Source organism: Carlito syrichta, unplaced genomic scaffold, assembly GCF_000164805.1.
Source record: "Carlito syrichta isolate Samal-C Ts95f unplaced genomic scaffold, Tarsius_syrichta-2.0.1 Scaffold316366, whole genome shotgun sequence".
NCBI classification, from domain to species: domain Eukaryota; kingdom Metazoa; phylum Chordata; class Mammalia; order Primates; family Tarsiidae; genus Carlito; species Carlito syrichta.
In genome coordinates, this window is record NW_007260462.1 from 72,163 (window position 1) to 90,351 (window position 18,189).

Sequence of the window (18,189 nt, forward strand, 5' to 3'; positions counted from 1 at the left end):
GAGTCTTGTTCAGAGATTACCTGAAAAGAAAAAAAATATGTGGGGGAAGATTGTTACTGAGAGAGTTGTTGGGGAAGGTATTAGGGAAAGACAGTAAATAGACCACTTTTAGATCACTGCTCTGTAGGTTTCTGTGCTAAGCACCTTAAGTGTCTTCTCTCTTGTTATCATTGAAACTTTTCAGAGGTCACTTTGCCTGGGTAGGCAGATTTAACTGGTTTATTAGCACATTCCCATGAAGGGAAATGAGTACGACTGTTTCTTAATTGGTCAGACTCCTCCTCCTTTGTCACAGCTCAGGAGAGGAGCTGAATTCCGTGATCTGCATGGATGCTGTGATAAAGTGTAGGGCACCCGTGGGAAACAGCATGGCGTCTGGAAAAGGGGAAGGAGCAGGAGGGGCTCAAGAAAGCAAGGGTTGATACTTATTCTGCCTCTTTCCCCCAGCTTTCTGGAGGAGTCCTTTTCTTCTCTCAGACTCAGCTCTAGAATGTGTAAGACCAAGGGGTTATATTTAGTAATGTCTGTGTCATTCTGGCCCTGAGCACTAAACCGGCCTCCCAAATAATGTTTCTTAATTCCTTTCTTCAAGAGAAGAGTCAATGTGTGAAACTAAGAGAAGAACCCGTGGCATCTGAGGTGACAATGATGGTTGAGGCTGAATTTCTGTGTGTGTCCTGGAAGAACCTCAAGGAAAGAAGGAATGGTTGAGGCTGTGTTTCTGGTGTGTCCTGGAAGACCCTCAAGGAAAGACAATGATGGTTGAGGCTGTGTTTCTAGGTGTGTCCTGGAAGACCCTCAAGGAAGGAAGGAAGTGGGGCTGTGCAGTCACTGTGGCTGGCTCTAGCCTCCTTGCCTGATATATTAATGTCAGATTTCAAAGAACACCTATAACGGTGTGAAGGGGCACAGGGGCTCTGTCTTCCCCAAACCATCCCACATATGAGTTTGTTGACCTTTCTTAGGTCCTGCTGAATCTTCCCCATTCTGTGCCCCCTCCAGTTTCACTACTTCTCTGGAGGTGCCCCACCTTTCTGGAGGGTGATGATCTACTGTTAGAAAAAGAGTAGACAGAGGAGGAAGGTCACTTTAGAGTTGGCTACAGTTGGGTAATGAGTGTGGAAAGGCTGTCAAGAGCTGGAAATGAAAAAATAATACATATAAAAAAAAGTTTGTTTCCATGTTTAATATTACTATTATTAGCTATATATTATCAATGCTCATTGAAAGAAGTATAGTCATTAATGTTATTATTATGGTTAGTTATATACTAAGGAATATCATTATTTATCAATATTACTACTATTAGCACTATTATTATTATTGGTAACATACCAAAAGTTTCTTGAAAGCAGTATAGGCTTTTGTTTTGTTTTGTTTCAATAAATGTATAGGCTTTTTATAAACATTTTTCTCTCATCCTTAAGACAGTTCTCTAATGTTAGTATTCTTAACTCTATTTAACAGATTAGAAAAATGAGGCTCTAAGAACACAGACTACCTTAACAACAGGGAACTGGTAAGACTTGGAGTGGCAACTCACACATAAATCTCCATGACTCCCATACTCTCCCAATCATCCACTGGTTTCTTTTTGTGATTTTTTCTGAAGTTGCTAAGCGTTTACAAAAAAGGAAGTGAAGGCGCATTTCACAAATCTACAATCTGTAAGTATCATATCCTGTGTAGCCGTACACACTGGAATAAAAGAAGACTGACGACTTTCAGAAGATGAAGACGAGTAGGAACTGTTGCTAGGACTGTTGACAATCCAGAGTTAGATCTCCTGGTAGATTCTGAGAACTCAACTGGAACCAACGGGCTGGGCCATCAGCGGAGGTAGGCAATGCCGAAAGATTTTTCTCAGGTCATCACTCTCTTACTGTAATCCCATTCGAGGGTGATTTGACCTGAAACTCCCTGGGACCAGTTAAGACACACTAGAGCATTTTGGAAATAGAATGGCCAAAGGGAAGAAGCGTCTGGTGTTAACTCTGTTTCTGCTGTTTTCTAATTGTGTGATCTCTGTGAGTCACTTGCCTAATGTCAATGAGAGCAGAGGTCTTGTCTCTATAAACATTCTTAAGCCATTTGTGAACCGGGCAGTCTGTGGGCCAGGAATGGTGTAGTGAAAAGAAATCTAAGCTGAGCTCAGCAGCCAATACCAAAGCCAACTTTGTCCTTACGCTAATGAGGAGAGGGTCTAAGTATGGTGTTCTCATACTGTTGCATGCAGCCACTCCTCCATGCTGAATAAACTCAGAGAGAGACTGCCATTATCAGGTGGGAAAGTAGAAAGAGGTAGAATGATCTAGAGAACTGTGTAAAGGCTTTAGACTCAGGGATAGCTGGGGTCCAAGACTGGTTCTCTCCTCCTTCCCAGCTGTGTGAATATAGCTGAACAATAATGATCACTGCAAATATTTCTGCAGTGTCCACTCTATGCCACGTACATATGCAAAATGCGTATTACTTACATCCATATCTTAACCTTTTTATTTTGAATTTCCTTATATATAACATATTTTGCCAACTAGCTAACATGTCGGGTTATTGTGAGGATTAAAAACACCGCAGGATAATATCTAGTAAAATATGATGAAATATCTAGGATTAATTCTGATAAATAGTCGTATTAGACAAAAAAAAAAACAACACTAGCTGAGTTGGATAATCTAATGGTAAAGAACCTGAAGAGGAAAAGGTTGCAGAATAGATTCCTAATCTTATCTCATGACTGGTGGGGTAGTTTGGAGGTGAAATTCATCAAATATCTGGTAATAGAGTTGTGGCAGGTAGGACACAGGGAAAGGGAGATTTCTGTAGTTTGCAAATGTTGTATGACCACTTGCCTCTGAACATTGGGACATCTCAAGATTCACACCACATCACATCTATGATGTGTTTATTATCTATAATTGATGGACTGTGTCAAACATTACAAGAAAACTTTTGTGATGACGAGGTTGTGTGCTTTTTCACTGCTCCGGTTCTTCCCACTCCCCCGGCAAAGGACAAGCCAAGTCCAGACTAGGGCAAAGATTAACTAGTTTGGGGAGCTAGAATCTGGGATCTCTGTACTATTAAGAGCTAAATGTATTTTTATCTTCCAGAGTTGGCAAGCACCATCACAATGTCACAATTCATGATCAATGAGACTGTCATAGTGCTCTCATCAAATAGCATCAATTCCTCCCAAACAGAGAAGCCAAAGCCCATCACTCAGAGGCAGGATAGCCTGAAGAAACATCTAAAGGCAGAAGTCAAAGCAATTGGGGTAAATCCAATTCAGAACATATTAGAGGGTGTTGGGTGGTGGGGGGGAGAAGAGGAAAACATTGTGTGTGTCTTGGGACAGGATGTCCATTGTGAGTGTGGAAGCACTTAAGCTTTGTCTGAGGACCTACAGGCTTACCCAAAGACCGGTAGATGTCACTTGGGGAGCTGTTTAAATCTTCCCAGAACTTTTCTACAAGAGGTGACCTTAAAATTTTTTTACCCATAATCCTGCATACAAGCAATTGAGTTTTGTGATTGAGTTTTTTTCCCCATAATCCTGCATACAAGCACTTTTTAATTTTTTTTTACATTTTGGCAATACTATACTTCCTAAGTTTTCTTTCATAAAAGTCATGGTGGTAAATAATTACATATTTTATATGCATTTTCTGCATTTCATCAATTGCATGCTTAATAATTCATACTGATTTTTGAAAGTATTTTTTTGCTCAGTGCAAATTACAGGAAAAACACACTTCCTTCCTCTATTTTCTCCTTCCCTTTTGAGAACAGAGATAATATTTGCCTTTTGTTTGTCTCTCTGTCCTCTCCTCCAGAACTTATTAAATAAACTCTATTGCATACAGAGAGAAGGGGAAGAAGAGATCTTTCTTGGATTGGGAGGAAAACAGAGTTTGGTTTCTAGAATTGTCTCTGGACTTATATGGTCTAAGATGAGGCACTCTGGTTGACTAAGTTTCAAAAACTGGTGGCACTGATTTACTTGCCTCAAATATAATAAGATCAAATATACAATCTCGTATTCAGTGAGGCTCATGTGACATAAAGTCTAGAAAGCTGCTTGGTAAATGTTAACAGATCTGTGACTCTGATGTCGACATCTGGGAGGAAAACTTTACTTCTTAAATAAGACTTCAATATCCTCAGCTATAAGGCTGTAGACTGATGTTTCCAAGGAACTAACCCGAGGGCCAGGCTCCATATTGTTGTGTCTGGGGGTTGTGAGGAGGGACTCCTACACTGGTTATGCTCAAGAGAGTGTAGAACCTTCTGATGTCCCTTATTCTCATAAGGTAGAAAAAGAAGGCTGGGTGCGGTGGCTCTAGCCTGTAATCCCAGCACTTTGGGAGGCCTGAGACTGTGGCTTTCTGTAGCAGAGCAATGCCCTCTCCAAAATGTCTTTTCGTGTCTCTCCCTCCAGAGTTTTCACAGGGTCTATAAACTCCCTGGGATACTGTAGAAGGTGGTCATGCATTAGGGCCATGAGAGAGGAGAAAAGGTCTATCTTTACAAATGTTGCTTTTAATCCTCATCTCTCTTCCTCTTCCAACAGACTATCCAGATCTTATGTGGCGTGATGGTGTTGAGCTTGGGGATTGTTTTGGCATCTGCTCTCGTCGGTCCACATTTTACCCCAGTGTTTTCTACCCTGTTGAAGTCTGGCTACCCATTCATAGGACCCTTGTGCGTGAGTAGAGTTCCTGAGAAGGGCGGGATGGGGTGGAGAGGGCGGGAAGATGCCCATAGCTTAGATTCTTCACTTGCCACCTTACTATGTTCCTGTCTGCCAGGAGCAAGGGGTTACTGGTGTAACTTATTCTCCTATGTGCACAGATCAGGGAAGGACTGAGTGAGGTAGAATGGCAGGCATTGCTTGATTTTTTTTATCTGACTCAAGAAAGCATTGAGGTAGAATGGCAGGCATTGCTTGATTTCTTTATCTGACTCAAAAAAGCATTTCTTGAGCTATGATGAGGCTAGTGAATTCTCTCCAGGTTTAGGAGAAAATCCATGACTAAGCTGGGAATGACCTTTTTGTACAGTTCAAAGAGCACCAATGGGAGATATGATACACAGAAGAAAAACACAGATGTTTGTGGAAGTCTTGGAGAAAGGAGCACTTTCATCTCTGAGCACTCTGAACATGCTTTTTTTGCTGCCTTTAGTGGTTTCCATGGTAGCCTGAACAGATGCCTGTGCTTCATTGATGGACTGGAAATTCCTCTCAAGCAGCTCCATGCTTGGGGTGTCAAGAGGATTTAGTAGTCTTTTCTCAGAGAATAGCTTTTTTTATAGGTTGATATGAGTGAATCTTTCTCATAATTAAGCTTCTCTCTCATACTTTTAAAAAAATTTCTTCATCAGCTTCCTCCAGCATAATTGCTATTATTTGCATTTCTTTTTTTAAACGTATTTCTATTTTAAAATTGTGAGGTACAGTTAAAGGTTATGTATACAAATATGCATCGTTCAGGCACCCTTGTTGATAAGGGGTGTCTCCCTGTCCCCAGGCAGATATTGACTACCGTTAATCCCACCACTGTCAATCCTTTTCTTATAGTATTATGATAGATGTTCAAGGTCCACTATATGAGTGAGAACATGTGATACTCAGATCTTTGTTTCTGTGAGAGATCACTCAGTATTATAGACTCTAGTTCCATCCAGGTTGCTGCAAAATTCATGATTTTGTTCTTTTTTATGGCTGCATAGTATTCCATCGTGTATATGTACCACATTTTATTAATGCAGTCCTCTTTTGATGGACAGCATGGTTAGTTCCAGGTTCTTGCTATTGTGAACAATGCTGCGATAAACATACGTGTGCAGGTATCTTTTTTATAGAGTGATTTGAGTTCTTCAGGGTATATACTCAGTAGGGGGATTGCGGGGTCATAAGGGAGGCCGAAATTTAGAGCTTTTAGGAATCGCTACACTGTTTTCCACAGAAGTTGCACTAGTTTACACTCCCACCAACAGGGTAGCAGTGTTCCCTTTTCACCACATTTGCATTTCTTAAATTTGCTTATTTGATTCATCCAGAAGTCCTCCATTTTGTCTATCTGGACCATTTTTTCTTCTTTTATTAATTGAAGTCAACACTTTATTTGGATTTCACCAATTTTTCTTTAATGTCTTTTCTCTGTTCCAAGATGCATTAAGAGACATTACATTACATTTAGTCATTCTGTCTCCTTAGGGTCTAGACTTTCTTGGATTTTCCTTTATTTACTTATTTATTTTTTGGTGACTTTGATAGTTTTGGATCGCACTGGCCAGAATTTTTGCTAAATTTTCTTAATTTGGGTTTGTCTATTATTGTCCTAACATTTAGACTAAGCTGATAAATGTTTAGGTGAAGACGACAGAGGTAAAGTACTATTTTCACAAAGTCATATTTAGGGTGCATGCTATTGGCATAATGTCGCTGATGAAAATAACCTTGGTCATATGGCTGAAGTAGTGCTTTTCAGGTTTCTCCTCTGTAAATTTACTACCTCTTTCTCTCCTCTTTCTATACTCTTTGGAACCAAGTCACTAAGCATAATCCAAATTTAGAGAGGCATCTAATCCTTTTTTTGAGTTTCAACATTTTTTTTTGAGTTGGAGTCTCACTCTGTCACCCAGGCTGGAGTGCAATGGCATGCTCACAGCCCCTGCAGCCTCAAACTGCTGGGCTCAGGCGATCCTTCCACCTCACCCTTCCAAGTAGCTGGAACTACAGGGGCACACTACCATGCCCAGCTTATTTTTTGACTTATTGTAGAGATGAGGTCACGCCAAGTTGCCCAGGCTGGTCTTAAACCCCCTGGCTCAGACAACCCTCTTGCCTTGGCCACCCAAAGTGCTGGAATTACAGGCTGAGCCACCATGCCTGGCCTCAATATTTATTTATATAGACAAGTTAGTTAATGCTGGGATTACAGGAACCACAACTTCTGTTTTGTAACATTTCTTCTACTGTCAAATAATTTTCTGTCACTTAGCTGCTCTAAGCCTATTAGATTAGGAGTACTTGAGAGAACAAAAACAATTTCTTTGGTTTTATAAACACAGCCTTGAAGGTTTTCTGCCATTCAGCCTTATCTTTCCTTCTGTTCTCATTTACCATTTTATCTTAGCATGGAGAGCCAACAACTTAAGATCTTTATCTTTGTCCATCCATGTTTGTTATCCTCCCCCAATTTTCTTTTCTTTTAAAGAATAACTAACATCAATTTTCAACCTCTTTCAAAAAGTTGAAGAGAATACTTCCAAACTCTTTTTGAGGTCAGTATTACTGACACCAAATCCAGACAAAAACACTACAACAAAAGAAAACTGCAGACCAATATCCCTAATGAACATAGCTGCAAAAATCTTCAACAAAATACTAGCCAACCAAATTCAATAGCACATTAAAAAAATCACTGACCATGATTAAGTAGGATCTATGCTAGGGATGCAAGGATAGCTCAACATACAGAAATCAATACATATGATACATCACATCAACATAATGAAGGACAAAAGCCACATGATCATTCCTTATTCTTTTTTTTCATATTATTGCTTTCATATCTTTTTCTAGAGAATATCTTACTCCACCATTTTATTATTTCATTAAAAAATCAAGACCAACCGAGTATGGTGGCTCATGCCTATAATTTCACCTTTTTGAGAGGGCAAGGAAGAGTATTACTCAAGGTCAGGAACTCAAGATCAGCCTGGGCAACATAGTGAGACCCTGTCTTCACACACACACACACACACACACACACACACACACACACAATTGCCAGACGTGGTGGTATATGCCTGTAGTCCCAACTACTTGGGAGGCTGAGGGGAGAGGAGTACTTGAGCCTGAGAGTTCAATGCTGCAGTGAGCTATGATCACACTACTACACTCAGCCTGGATGACAGAGCAAGATCCTGTCCAAAAAAAAAAGCCTTCAAAACTTACTTCCTGGCTTTTAAGGTCTTCATTTCATTTACTAGGATAGATTTCTGCTTAATATCTGCCTTTCCTCTTGCTATCTGAACACTATATGGGTAAAAGGAAAAAAGAATTATGTATGTATGTATGTATGCATTTTTTTTTTTGAGTTGGAGTCTCACCCTGTCGCCCAGACTGGAGGGCAGTGGCCACTCCCAGCCACCGCAGCCTCGATCTGCTGGGCTGCACGCAGCGATCCTTTCGCCTCAGCCTTCCGAGTAGCTGGAACTACGGACTTAAATGAATCTTGCGTGGTCGTTCCTTGGATCCCCGGGGCTTCTCCCGTGGGAGGGTTCCATAAAGCGCGCGACAGCGACACTGCAGTTGCTCCGCAGGCAGACACTGACCCGCTTCCTCTCTCTTCCGAGCAGTTCATCATGGCCGCCTCCCTGTCCATCATCACGGAGAAAAGGCTGACTAAGCCTTTGGTGAGTGCCGGAGCCCTAAGCCGCCACCTGATGGACCGAAACGAAACTTCAAGAGAACCCTTTCACGCCTGGCTCTTCACTGCGAAACGCTGGAAACGAAGTCCCAGAACAACGCTTTGCTAAAGCGGTGGTCCCCGACTCTGTGGCATCAGGGGCCGATTCCATGGAAGACAGTTTTTCCACGGATGGGGGAGGGCGTGGGGAGGATCGTCAGTCACTGGCTTGTCATAAGGAGTGCGCGACCTAGATCCCTGCAAGCGCAGCTCACCAGAGGGTTCGCGCTCTTATGATAACCTGAGGCTGCGCTGATTTGACAGCCAACGGAGCTCCCCTCGCTGCCGCGCACCTCTTGCTGTGTGGCCCAGTTCCCGACGAGTCGCAGACTGGTACTGGCCCCGGCCTGGGGGTCGGGGACCCCCCTGTGTTAGAGTGAGAAGCCGGGTCTGAATCCTCTGCATCCATGTCCAGATAACATTTCTCAAATTGTCGCAGCCTAAATCAAAGTCTGCATTCAACTTTTTTTATATTATTCTGTATTCCAGTGCCCGGGAGTCCATTACAGAAAAAATTACTTATGATGCCCTTTGGGTGATAAATGGCCTTCACATTTAGGTCCTCAATGAAAAGGAAGCTTTCAGTGTTAAAAAGAGTCTATTTGTTGGGGTTCAGTTTAAACCCTCGTGAAAACCCAGTCAAAATTCTGGTTTTCCATGGAATAAGGGATAAAGGCAGTACAGACTATGGAGGCAGATTCTTTTAGTCTATAAAGTTTCACTAAGTCTTCACTAAACCCTATATTCTTTAAGGGGTTAATGTTGGAGATCATGTGAGAAAATTTATATGATGCAGTAATGTGGAAATTCAATTTGAACGCTGTGGAAACAAGCATCTCTCAAAGACAGCAAGGAAGTATTTGTGAGAGAGTTCTCAGGACAATACCAGTATTTTTCTTTCCCTCATCAGAATTTATAAATTGTGATTGGGACTCCAAGGCTGCTAGATCTGTGCTGCTCAATAGAACTTTCTGGGATGATGAGAATGCACTTCATCATGCATTGTACAATATTCATGCTTGTACAATATGGCAGTCACACGTGACTCTGATAACTGCAAGTGTGTTGCAATTTTTGATTTTACTTATTACTTTAAAAAGTACCCCACTTGGCTAGTAACAACCATATGGAATAGCACAGTACAAGAGTAATACGTCCCAAGTTGTAAGGGGAGACATGTGGGGCTCTTACCTTCGAGAACAAGTCAAAAATGAACATGCAGGAAGCTAATGGATACAGAATGTGGTCTCAGGCTCACCAGAGAAATCTAGCCTTTAGTGAATTCTGCTCTTGTCATACATTGTACCACCCTTTTTCAAGACTGAACAATAATTTCATCTCAAGGAAAACCTAACTTGTTCTAAGAAATACATGCTCTGGGCACTATGACCGATACTGATTCTCAGGAAGGCAAGGAGTATACACTTTAGTCATTATTGGGGGAAATGGGGCCCCAAAGCATCAACTGCTAAGTTCCTAAAAGAAGAGGGGCCTGTTTGGGTCTTAGGTAACACTCCAATGTGTGGCTGCTGGGTGTGCCCATCCATCCGTAACTACAGCTTGCAGAGTGACCTTACCTCACTTGTCTTTTCTGTGAGTTGCGGAAGAAAAGGCTCCACTCCTAAGCTAGGGTTATCCTATTTCTCGCTTCTTAAATGCAGAAACAAGAACAAGAGTGGGAAATAAAACAGATGATGCAAAATGTTCAGGTCAGTCTGGGTTTTGAGAGTGTCAACTCACTGGGTTGACCAGCCAAACCCCAGAGAGGGGTCTTCTCACCCCAGAGAGGATCATCTTGAGGAGCTAGTAAACTTAGCCCCGGGAATGTCGATTCTAATGAACTGGGAAGCCACGCCCTGAAAGTGTGGCTGGCTCAGAAAACTGGCAAGCCTAGCAGCTCCTGGAGTATTTCAACTTCAGAATCTTGCCTTCTTTTAGCAGCTCTCCTGGTTCAGCCGGCTCCACTGGTTGGCAAGCCAGCCTCTGGGGTACAAGCTCTTTGACACTGACAATTTTCTGCAGCTCTTCAGATCGGGGATCTATGTCTCCTCCTAAGAAAATCAGGAGCAGAGCCAGAAAGGGAGAAGGCATAATTTATTAAGAGGACAAAATCCCTCCCGCGGTGAAAAAGGACAAAGAAGTTACCGATTTGGAGCTGAAACTTAGTACTTATATAGCCCCAAAACGGAACCGATTGGCTAGCATTAGCTGTGAGCTGATTGGTTGGTACTTGGCAGCAAGCTGGTTGGTTATTTTTCAATCCCAGCAGTGAGTACTTAAACTCTAGTTTGAGCGCTGTTTTCCCATGTGAGAGGCCAGCCGGGAGTTCGCTGCCTTGTTGCCGGAAGACCGGCCCTGTCTGCATGCCTAGCATTTCTCTGGCTGGCTCCTTTCTCATTGAGTACCCCCCAAAACCTGAGAAAGCCAAGGCACTTCTAGCGCTGTGACCGCAGTTTCGTGACATCTAGCATAGACCTTTTTTTCTTGCCTCCCGCATCCTTGGGCCTGCAGACAGACTTTTGCCCACAGCCCTCCATGTGTGACCCTGACTGGCCAGTCATGTGCCCGTCCAGATTGCAGGGCCCACCTGTGGCCAAGAACCGTCCCCTCACTCATCTTTGAGGGACATGCTTTTGAGACAGGGAGTATGCAAGGAAGAGTGCACCTCTTCGCCTACCTTTTCTGTGTGCTTGATGCTCCCACGAGGGGCTTTCGAGTGAGTTGGGGGAGAGAGAATCTACATCTGGAACTCTGCCGTGTTTGCTTTTGGTCACACTCTCTCGGTGGTCTTGCAGGCACAGACTCACGGAGGCCCTGCTGTCAGTCCGGATAAAGAATTTAGGAGAGTCACATTCCCTGCCACATCACTAAGGTCCTGCTGAGGGGGAAACACATTATGTATTCATTTGCTCAGCCAAGATTTACCTTGAAGGTTCTAAGACTTTATCTGGCTGCTGGGAGGCATACAGAAATACCCAATCAACCCCAGACCTACTGAGGGAGACAGATAAGGGACTAACCGTAATGTAATGGCAAAGAGGTATAAAAGACATTTGTTGCTCTCTAGGAGTGGTCCTTACTGAATATTTCTCTTTTAGGTCTACAGCAGCCTGACCGGAAGCATTCTGAGTGCGCTCTCTGCTCTAGTGGGTTTCATTCTCCTGTGTGTTTGCCTGGCTGCTTTGGGTCCTGCCTCATTGCAGTGCAAGTTGGACAGAGAGACTACACCCACTGTGAATTATCATTCTTATTTTTCTGCATATGATGATAATGATTGTCCCATGGCCCAGACCAGTTTGGCTGTAAGTATTTTTTTAGATGGGATGTTCTAATTCTTTGAGGCTTCTGAAAGCCTTGATTTCTTGTTATTACTTGTTTCAAAATCTTTCTCCTCTTTCTGGTTTGGGCATCTAGGGGAAGGCCAGGATCATGTAAATAAAAGGGAATAACAGATGATATTAAGGGCCAGGTTTGGGATTACATGCTAATAGATTGGAATTGAAGAGTAAACCTCCAATAAGATTGGTGATGAAAAGCTAAAATCTATTGTTTGTAGAGTTTCTTAACTACCCAATGAATCCAATTTTAGAGACATAAATTATTCGTTTCTCAAGTTCAGAACCTTGGTACATGGAGTGGTGAATTAAGAATGGCAGACCAGGTTCAGATTCGGTGTCTCAAGCTTACAATCCCAGCATTTTGGGAGGCTGAGGCAAGAGGATTGCCTGAGCCCCCAGGTTCGAGACCAGACCAGGCAACTTGGTGAGATCTCGTCTCTACAATAAATAAGAAAACAGTTGGGTGTGGTAGCGCATGCCTGTAGTTCCAGCTCCTTGGAAGGCTGAGGCCGAAGGATCGCCTGAGCCCAGCAGGTCAACTCTGGGCTGGCTGTGAACATGCCACTGCACTCCAGCATGGGTGATGGAGTGAGACTCCAACTCAAAAAAAAAAAAAACCCAAAAATGGCAAACAGGTGTGGTAGATCATGTCTGTAACCCCAGCACTTTGGGAAGCTGAGGTGGGAGAATCACTTGAGCCCAGGAGTTCGAAACCAGCCTGGGCAACATAGTGAGACATCATCTCTAGTCCCTACCAAAAAAAAAATTAACCAGGTGTGGTGGTGCTTGCCTGTAGTCTCAGCTACTGGGGAGTCTGAGATGAGAGGATTGCCTGAGCCCAGGAAGTAGAAACTTCAGTGAGCCATGATCATGTCACTGTACTCCAACTTGGGCAACAGAATGAGACTCTGTCTAAAAAACAAAAACAAAAAAGAGCAGAGAGACCCAGGTGATCAGAAACTGCCAACAACGAAAAATTGTGGTATGTGTGTGTGGTGAGGAGTTAATTTGATCTGAAAACACATGAGAGCCAGCACAAGAAATGAAAGCAGGAAGTGCAGGGTTAGAAGGTAAAGGCTTCTCTCCTCCCTCCAGTTTTCACAGTAATGAGTAGTACTGGCCAGGAGAGAGCACAACTTAAAGAAGTTTGACATGTTAAATTAGGAGATAAGAACTATAGTGAGATAGAGAATGTTAGTTGATAATGACTATAAGGGAATTTTATCTCTTTGGACGAAGGAAGGCAATGGAGTTTGTCTAAGAGAAATAATATGTTTTAAGTTGGAAGATCAAGGAGCATGTATGTGGTCAGCAACACATTGGGAAAAAGCCGGCAGCTTAAGAGTAAAGAGGTTACAGAATATTTACTGTCCTATGGTCATGAAAGTGAGATAAGCCAAGGACTCAGCTGGAAGATGGACAGACAGAAAGGTCTGGTCAAACTCATGTTTGGACACCAGTTCTTATGGAGCAAACTTGCTTCTTTCCAAGTCAGTGACATCGTAACGTGAGAAAGTATATGTGAAAGAGGCTGACAGTAAATTGGCATAAATTCACATCTGGCACAGGCAATTTCACCTTGGGAAAAATTATGGAAAAACATCTGGGAGGAATTTTTGTAGTGAATAAAGTATAAATTTGTGGTGGGACGATTTTACATTGTAAATACAAGATTGCATGACGCTTGCTGGAACAGTTTCTAGGTAATGGAGGCAATTTGCATCTCTTCTTTAACTATGTGTAAATACTGTAAACGGAAGCTTCCTGCAATCAAATCATCTCCCCTTTTTATTTTATCAGATGGCCAGTTTTGCATGAAGGATGGTTCAGGACAGGAATGGTAGAACCTACCCTCTTGGTGTGGTTTCTGTTTGTGTTGGTTTGGGCTATATTAGCAGTTGTGGCTGTGTTTGCTACTTTGATTGTTTTTTCTAACTCTTACACACACACACACACACACACACACACACACATACACACAGCCAAGGAAGCCCATTCAAAGGGGTTCAGATACATGGAAAGAGGCGTCTCAATACCAAATTTTATAATAAAAATCTCATTGATTCTTACAAATTTCTTAGTAGAAGATATCATTATGCATGTTTTATAAATAAGGGAAGAAGTAGCTAGATAAGAAGAGAGACTTGTCCAGGCCCACAGGTACTATGCACTAAAGTTGGAACCAGAATGGGAACTGTTGACGCTCAGTCCTGGAGTTACTGCACCACTCTGCTTTCTTACTGAGCGGACAATGTCATCAACATTATCTGTGTCTCAAAGAGGTAAGAAGTAGGTGTACGTAGTGGGTTAGTTACTACTCATTGTCCCTCCTCTCAAGTGAATACATGAGCAAAAGGATCAAATTAAGCCAATTATGATGTGGGAAAAGCAGTTTTTTCTTTCTGATGGTGTTCTTACTTTCATCTCTGATGGTTGAGGTAGTCTTCATCTCCACAATCATCTCCAAACCAGGCACGAAATCTTCGGTTGCACCACTAATTTTTTATTTCCTGGTTTTCAGGGAGCTATGTCTATGATGCTGATTTGCACAGTACTGGAGTTCTGTCTAGCTGTGCTTATGGCTGTGCTTTGGTGGAAACAGGCTCATTCTGATTTCCCTGGGGTGAGTGTGCTAGCTGGCCTGGCTGAATCTTGCCTGATGTATCTCTGGGCTATGTTATGTCACCAAGAGTGACAGAAGGAGCAATCAGTAGGAGCAATCATGAGATATACATGGGAAGTGGTTTCATTGGTGATGAAAGACAGATAAGGAAAGTGGATGACAGTAAAGCAACCAGCCAGCTGAGGATTCACTGGATGTGAAGATAGTTAAGTCTGAGAAATCAATTTGATTAATCTTCCCATTTTGCCAGTGAAAGGATCAAGGCTCTTGGAAATTAAGTGACTTGCCTGGCATTATACTATGAGTTTGTGTCTGTGCTCAGGACACTAGAACCTGTGTTGCCTCCCTTCTAAACAGGAACACTTTCTGCCACAGCCACTAATCTTTTTAAGAGCCTTGATCTGGTAAATGGTATTTGCACATGTGATTGAATTCAGTAAATGTCTTGTGTTCTTCTATTTTTCCCTTCTTGTGGTCTTAAAATTCCTTTTTCCTAAAATATATTTTAAATTTATTGTTGAGTCAGTTTCCCATGGAACATCACTCTACCATCATTATGGGCTCATAGCTTCATTTAGCTGAATTAAAAAGTCTTGCTTCATTCAAAATTTTATTATAGAAAGTAGAATAAATACTAGACTGAAAATAGCAATTGTTTAAAGGACTTGATGTGCTATAATTAGCTTGGAATAACTAAGAATTCCATGTATACAGTTAGTATCAAGATAGAGATATTAAGCTGAACCTGAATGAAGTCTGATGACCTAATATGTCTTGTTTCTTCTAGAGCGTGCTTTTTCTGCCTCATAGTTATAAGGATAAATTCAGCACGTCCTCAAATGTGCATCGTGGCCCTGGATATGAAGAACTATTGTCTCCTTAGGAAAAAAAAAAGACAAAAATATTCATCAGAAAGTTGATCTTTATAATATAGAAAACTTAACCATTATTTTTTTTAAAAGAGCAAAGTTTGAGTTTCCTAAATGTAGGCTTTTAAAGTAATGGATTTTTTTTTAAGTTTTCTTCTCACTGAATGCATGTGTTCCATGACGATCTCTTGATTTGTCTGCACAGAGCTGTAAATTGTCATTTAATAGGACTCTCCAAATAGCCATTTCCTAGAAAATTCGGCAGAATGATGACTCATTGGACCATGGTGAAGCAAAGGGCACAACTTGTTCTTGGACCCCTGAAAAGTCAGAAGGAGTTAAGTAATTTGTTGTGGTTTTCGAACTCTTAGAGTAAGGGCTGGTGTTTTATCACACTATTTTATTCATGACTGCATGGAGACAAGCCCCCTGCAGTGAAGTCTCAGAGTGTATAAAAGCAGCTGCCTTCAAAATAAAATCTTCATTGGAGTGCATATTTCATTTGAATACTTGGTTTGTTATTTTTCCTTTGAACACAGAGTAAGTCAACAATGATACATATAACAATGATACATATAAACCTAAATTTGAAATCCCTTCTTTCCCCACCTACTAGTCAAACAAAACTAATAAGCAAATAGAAGCTAACTCAGAATGCTTGTTATTAAGAGACAACCAGTACATTTTTTTTAATACAAAGGAACTATTGCTCAAGTGTAAATGTTAGCCTCACATGCACACACACACACACGTACGCGCACATACACACACAAGTGTGGAAAGGCATGTCAGTCTTACTTGAGCTTCGTTTCTTGAAAGATCTTGCTGTGTTTCCCCTGCCCTGACCCACTGCAGCAGGGGTCACATCCACTGTATCAGATATTATAATTAGCAGACAGTTTCCTTGCTCTTTTTTGCCAGTCTGAGACTGAGATGTAAGTTTCTGTGGTTTTGACTTAATCTTCAAATTCGAGTCCTTATGTCTCCTCTCTGTGCTTTGCCCCCCCATTTCTCTTATTTATTAACTTATTGCTTATACTCAGCTTTTATTGATACTTTTTGGGTACCAGACACTATGCTTGATGCCGGGTTACCATGGTGAATAAGATGCACTCCTTGGCTTCAAGGAATTTACAGTCAAATAGGGGAAACGGATGACAATAAAATCAGAGATGTACACTGGGCACCAAGCACAGAATCAAAAATACCCTCTTCTGCCTAAAAGAATATAGAGGATAAAGAGGTGTATATGTGTGTGCAAGTATGTGTGGTGTGTGAGAGAGAGAGAGAGAAACCTTCCTTTGAAAACTTCACCTCCCCGGTGTCAACCACATGGCACCACCTTCCTCCCCCTGGGGAGGAATATGACCCAGAATCCACAATTAGTATATTCATCAACTTGGCAGGCTCTCATTCCAGCTTTGTTCTTCACCTCCGGCCACCATATCACCCACACTGCCTCCCTCGTGATTATTCAGTCTAATTTCTGGTACCCAGGTTTCCTCCAGGGTCTCTCTTTAGCTTTGACCTGTTTATCAGAGGAGTCCAGCCTTTAGGTAACACTCAAAGTCACTTATTATCCTAGGCTCAACCTCACTGCTAAGTGAGCTGTCCACATCTTTTCTTTCCAACTTGAGTCACATGAGAACGGCGTCTATCTTGAGATAGGATGATGCATTAAGGTGACATGTGTAAAGAAGTTACATTGTATCTGGCACATGGAAGATGCTCTGTTAACTTGGGTTTTATTCTCTATGCTGTCCCCTTCCCTTTTCACTTCCTTACATCAAGTCGACCCTCTATGACCAAAACAAACTTGAGCCCCAATACACCTCTGGGAGTTTGAATGCGATTATTCTCATCAAATTTTTCACTTCAAGAAAGTTTGTAGAGTGCTTTGAACAGGGAGTCTCAGATTGTGTAGTAAGCTTGTTTTCTCTTGCTTTTGAAACAGAGAAAGATTTTAGAATTAATGGCCTTTTCAGTTTTTGCACAGTTGAGTCTACCAACACCAAATGATGATGAGAAATAATTTTCCACCCCTGGAAGATATGTAGAAAAGGCAAATCAAAGTACTAACTGTGCCTCCCTGTGAAATACCCTTGAGGCAATTAACTTGACCATTGGAAATCACACCTGCAAACTTTGTTCTTTAAAATGTCTCCATATGTCATCAGTGATGGAGAACTATGCATCATTTATAAATTATTTATTATTTACATTGGCAAAAGTTTTCCATACAGATCATAACTATTAAAGAGCTGGAATGGTTATATCTATATTAAATAAAATATACCTTAAGATAGGAAATAGTTTTAGAGGGCCGGGTGTGGTGGCTCACTCCTATAATCCCAGTACTTGGGGAGGTCGAGATGGGAGGATTGCTTGAGCCCAGGAGTTTCAGACCATCCTAGGCAACAAAGGGAGACCTCGTCTCTATAAAAGATAAAATAAAATTAGCCAGGCATTGCGGGTGTGCATCTGTAGTCCCAGCTACTCAGGAGACTGAGGTAGAAGGATCACTTGAACTTAGGAGGTTGAGGCTGTGGTGAGCCATGATCATGCCACTGCACTCCAGCCTGCATGATAAAGTGAGACCTTGACAAAAAAAAAGTAACAAAGAAGGAAAGATTATTAGAGAGAAAGAGGGATTTTTTTTTAAGTATTTTTTTATAATCAATATATTTTATTATGATATTTTGGGGTACAGTTAAGGGTTAGGTATACAAGTATGTTTTGTTCAGGCACCCTTGTTGATAAGAGGTGTTTCCCCGTCCCCAGACAGCTATTTACTGCCATTAATCCCCTCACCCTCCCCCCCATAGTTTCCCACTACTGTCAGTCATTTTCTTATAGTATTACATTGGATGTTCAAGGTC

The 18,189-nt window shown here is 41.7% G+C and overlaps 1 protein-coding gene across 1 annotated transcript in view; it reads left to right on the forward strand.

Annotated features, from left to right (window-relative positions):
- Positions 1 to 15,717, forward strand: part of MS4A6A (membrane spanning 4-domains A6A) — a 43,697-nt gene extending 27,980 nt beyond the window's left edge. Inside the window, exons 2-8 of the mRNA XM_021707069.1 lie at positions 1,613 to 1,671; positions 3,124 to 3,277; positions 4,574 to 4,708; positions 8,371 to 8,427; positions 11,579 to 11,782; positions 14,340 to 14,441; positions 15,229 to 15,717. Of these exons, the coding sequence (XP_021562744.1) occupies positions 1,613 to 1,671; positions 3,124 to 3,277; positions 4,574 to 4,708; positions 8,371 to 8,427; positions 11,579 to 11,782; positions 14,340 to 14,441; positions 15,229 to 15,324 (807 nt within the window). The 3' untranslated portion in view covers positions 15,325 to 15,717. The remainder of the gene's footprint in view (positions 1 to 1,612; positions 1,672 to 3,123; positions 3,278 to 4,573; positions 4,709 to 8,370; positions 8,428 to 11,578; positions 11,783 to 14,339; positions 14,442 to 15,228) is intronic.
- The last annotated feature ends 2,472 nt before the right edge of the window (positions 15,718 to 18,189 follow it).